General features: G+C 35.6%; 1 protein-coding gene across 1 annotated transcript; it reads left to right on the top strand.

Moving 5' to 3' along the window:
* The first annotated feature begins 2,293 nt into the window (after positions 1-2,293).
* On the top strand, positions 2,294-4,077 carry LOC149250901 (putative protein phosphatase 2C 44). The gene is made up of 2 exons (XM_089456498.1): positions 2,294-2,892; positions 3,015-4,077. Exons 1-2 carry the CDS (start codon positions 2,623-2,625, stop codon positions 3,216-3,218), a joined length of 474 nt encoding a protein of 157 aa, XP_089312624.1. The 5' UTR covers positions 2,294-2,622; the 3' UTR covers positions 3,219-4,077.
* Positions 4,078-4,280: the final 203 nt, after the last annotated feature.

Genomic DNA, 4,280 nt, shown 5'->3' with positions numbered 1-4,280 from the left:
GAAATTTTACTGCAGGTGCCCAGAAACAGAGGAATATGCTAGAACCACCTATGCACGCATCTGTGTGGAAATGGACTTCAGCGCCGGATTCCCAGCTGAAATAAACCTAACAAGTAAAGACTATGTGTGGAACCAGAAACTTGATTATGAAAGTGTCCTCTTCAGATGTCGATCCTGCTTTGAGATAGGGCATCTAGCCAAAAATTGCCCAAAAGCCTCTGAGAAAAATTTTGCTAAAAAAAACCACCACAGATCTACATGGTGGGAAGGAGCACAAAAAGAACACTACACTGTCATCAAAGAAGAATATTCTAGAGAAAACTCTGAATCACAAGAAATCAGGGAAGAAAGAAACAGCTCTCAAGACAAGCAAGGAGAAAGCCCGCCCCAACAAATCAACAGTTATGAGGATTCGAATACCGCACAAAATAAATCTTCATTTAACAGCAAAGCAGATCTCCTAGACCAAACTTCTTCTCCGACTATATTCAAAAGAACGAACACAATAGATCGTGAAGCTAAGACACCAATGTCTCAAGAACCAGAAGAGACGAAGGAGATGCAAGCTAAAGGAAGTTGGAAGACCGTAGAGAAAAAAAAGAAAGCTACAACACCAATCTCGCCAAGAAAGACGAGGAGCCAGATAATTAAAAATTAAGAAGATTGTAGGTCCGATAGACCAATTTGGTCTCAGTGGACGTTAACCACCACCATCATCATCATCATCATAAATTAGGTAAATAGTTTATTATTTAGATTAGGTTAATGTAAATTATTATTATTGAAATAATGGTTTAAGAATTTTAATTTAATTTTTAATAATTATTATTAAATAGTAATGATTTAATTTTTTTAAATTTTTTTAATTATTTTTAATCATAACTACAAATTAAATGTTGAAATCTCAAAAAAAGTTTATGATTTTTTTTAATTAAATTGAGTAATGAAAAAACATCATATGAATAAGTAAAATATGAAATGAATTATGATTTTTGGACATATGATATTGATAAACTATAATATTGTAATAAACTCTAGAAATTTCCATACTTAAATGAGATAGATTTTATTATATATTTTCTTAAATATTTATATGTTTCACTCATATATTAATTCCTTTTGTAATTAATAATAATGATTTAAAATAAAGTCATAATTTAATTAAATTTTATGGTTTTTTTAAACTTTTACAATATGAAATGTATGATAAAATAAGTGTTTTGAATTACAATTTTATTACATATATTGCAATTAGCTATGAATGAAAGCGTGATGGAGTCTCCAACTTAGTAAGGAGGAAATGTTGTAATGTCCCCTTATGTTATGTAAATATTTCGACTAGGTCAAATAACAAAAAAATAATAATAAAAGAAAATTAAATTAAATTTTTAAAAAATTACATTTTTGGGCGGCTTAGGTTTTGACAATTTGTGGTATTTCGTGATATTTATTAACCTATTTAAAAGTTGGAGGAAATCCATTATAAAATACAAGAACACCAACTTAGATCCATCTTAACCCTTCCAAATGCTTGATAAATCCATATTTAAGATATAATCTAGTTTAATTGTATTTGTAATTTACATATTACACTAGTATACAAAATTGTAATAGAGACCAGATATCGACTTTAATTTTGTCCATAATTACAAGAAAAAATGCACTTAAAGTTTTGACAATCTATGGGTTTTATTAGCATATTTAAAATTGGAAAAAATCCAGTATAAAATACAAAAACACCCACTTAAATCCATATTAACCTTTCCAGATGCGTAATTACAAATACAATTAAATTAATTTATATTTTAAATATGGATTTATTAAGCATCTGGAAAGGTCAAATACAATTAAATTAATTTATATTTTAAATATGGATTTATTAACCATCTGGAAAGGTCAAATACAATTAAATTAATTTATATTTTAAATTGGATTTATTAAGCATCTGGAAAGGTTAAATCATCTGGAAAGGTTAATATGGATTTAAGTGGGTGTTTTTGTATTTTATACTGGATTTTTTCCAATTTTAAAAATGCTAATAAAACCCACAGATTGTCAAAACTTTAAGTGCATTTTTTCTTGTAATTATGGACAAAATTAAAGTCGATATCTGGTCTCTATTACAATTTTGTATACTAGTTACGCCGTAAGGCGTTCTTTCTAAGAAAGACATCCCTAGAATGTGACGTGTGCGATCTTGAACCATTGATTATGTGTGTTAGATGATTGGAGTGTTTTCTGTGGTTGGTTTAATCTGTTTTTTCATAGAAAAATGGTTTTTTTCCATGGTAATGGGCCATGAAAGGCCAGGCCTCGCTGGCGATGAGACTCTTCGCAGAGACTGCCTGCTGGCGATGAGACTCTTATGCTAGCCATGACACTCTTCGCAGAGACTCTTCATGTCTTTCTTCCCTGCAGAGACTCTTCATGTCTTTCTTCTCCGTGTGAGACCTTGCACTTGCCCTCGCTCGTTTAAATATTCATGAAAATGCACACATTTAGAAGAGCCACCGTCTAACTGTGAAGGGAGAAAGACGTAGTTGAATCTCGATGTGAAAAATTTGACCGTCTAACTGTGAAGGGAGAAAGACGTAGTTGAATCTCGATGTGAAAAATTTGAAGATGGCACCTCAGTTGCAGCAAATTCCTGTTACCTCGAATGATCCGTCACCGGCTGGCAGTCAATCATGTACGCAAAATCAAATCCGTGGAGTGGCATATGGCAATTATTCCGGTCATCGCTGCCGCGGCTGCTGTACTGTAGCAGAGACGAAAAAGTTTCAGAACAGAGATATGGGGTTATTCGCCATTTACAGTTCTGCCCCTAATTCAGGCCACGTTAATGTGCCGCGTTACCTGCAGAGGAACCTTTTCTCTAATATTTTGAAACAGGTAAGAGGGGGAAAATAAGCTGTTACTGATTTGGGGATTTTCATTTATGAATTTTTTCAGAGGATGCTAATTACATAATTTCATTAATGGTTCTGCCATGGTTTTGTGGTCTCCTGTGGAAGCCGGGGTTTTGGTCGAATCCGGAGAAAGCAATCGTGGAGGCCTTTCGAGAGACGAAGGCCGGGATTTTGAAGGACAAGAAGGTGGTTTGGGGAAATGGAAATTGCAGAGCAGTGACGGTAATGGTGATTGATGGGCGTCAACTTCTGGTAGCGAGGGGTCTGGAAATGGGTGATATTGTGGGTAACCTGGAACAGACTACTTAGGCCGAGAGTGATGTCAGGCTGCTAGTGCTGTATAATCTGATTTGACGTTTCTATTGTTAGTACTGAACTTGCTGTTGCTGGTACAGTTATTGCCGCTGTTGCTGTTGTTGGTGCCCTATGATATCTGAGCCACTTTCTTGGCCTTGAGGGTGGTCACCAACAATGGCTTTTTTTCAGCTTCTCATGGGTTAGATAACTAGAAGTTAAATGTTGCATTATTGTGGAAGAAGCCATAAGGACTCCCTTAGAGGGGATGAGGGATGCCATGGAAGAAATGAATCAAACTCTGCATAATTAATTGCGACAATGGACAGAAGGGATGGGGAGACAGGAATAGTAATGAGGATTAATATCAGAAGAGAGACAAATTGACGTGGTAATAAAACTCCTTTTGCAGGGAACATTAATAGGAGGATGGGCCTTTCATGGGAATGATGGAAATCAAGGTAATGAAGATATAAATCGTGTTGATCAGTGGATTCTTAACAGAATTTTGATGCCCAAGTTTTATGGGGTAGATGAAGAGACTAAACCAAGGGATTGAATCAGTACATTGCCATGTTTTCTTCAATTAAATCCCGTCGAGGACTGTTGGAAATATCCGATATTTCACCCAAACGCCTATCTGATATCTGATATTGCATCAATATCACAGTATCTTTTTTCCACTCAACATAAATGACATTGAGTACACAACAATGTCCTTTGAGGAGTGATTTGGGCTAAGAGGGCCCAATTTTGTAATCCTGGGGGCATGGGAACTCTGTGTTGTGGCTTTCCTGGCATAGGAGGCCGATGAGTCTTGAGGAAGAAAGAAAACTAGCGATGTGCACTTTGTGCATGACGTTTGTGTGGGGAATGGTAGCTTCCCCTCTACGATGGGAGTGAGAACTAGTAAATCAGGGTGGCCTTGTGGTCACGTGTACGAGGTAGCACGACCTCACAGATCTGCCACTATTTGAGTTTGTAATTGTTGTAGCTCTGCTTGACTCTATTTGTATATATAGGCTGGAAAATAAGGTAAATGGTCTCTGTTACAATATTAAAAGATAACCCACTTTG

This window comes from Pinus tabuliformis, chromosome 7 (genome assembly GCF_031772625.1).
Source record: "Pinus tabuliformis cultivar Carrire ecotype Pingquan chromosome 7, CPIR1, whole genome shotgun sequence".
NCBI lineage: Eukaryota > Viridiplantae > Streptophyta > Pinopsida > Pinales > Pinaceae > Pinus > Pinus tabuliformis.
Note: the sequence above shows the minus strand (reverse complement) of the source record. Positions and strands in the feature narration are given on the sequence as shown.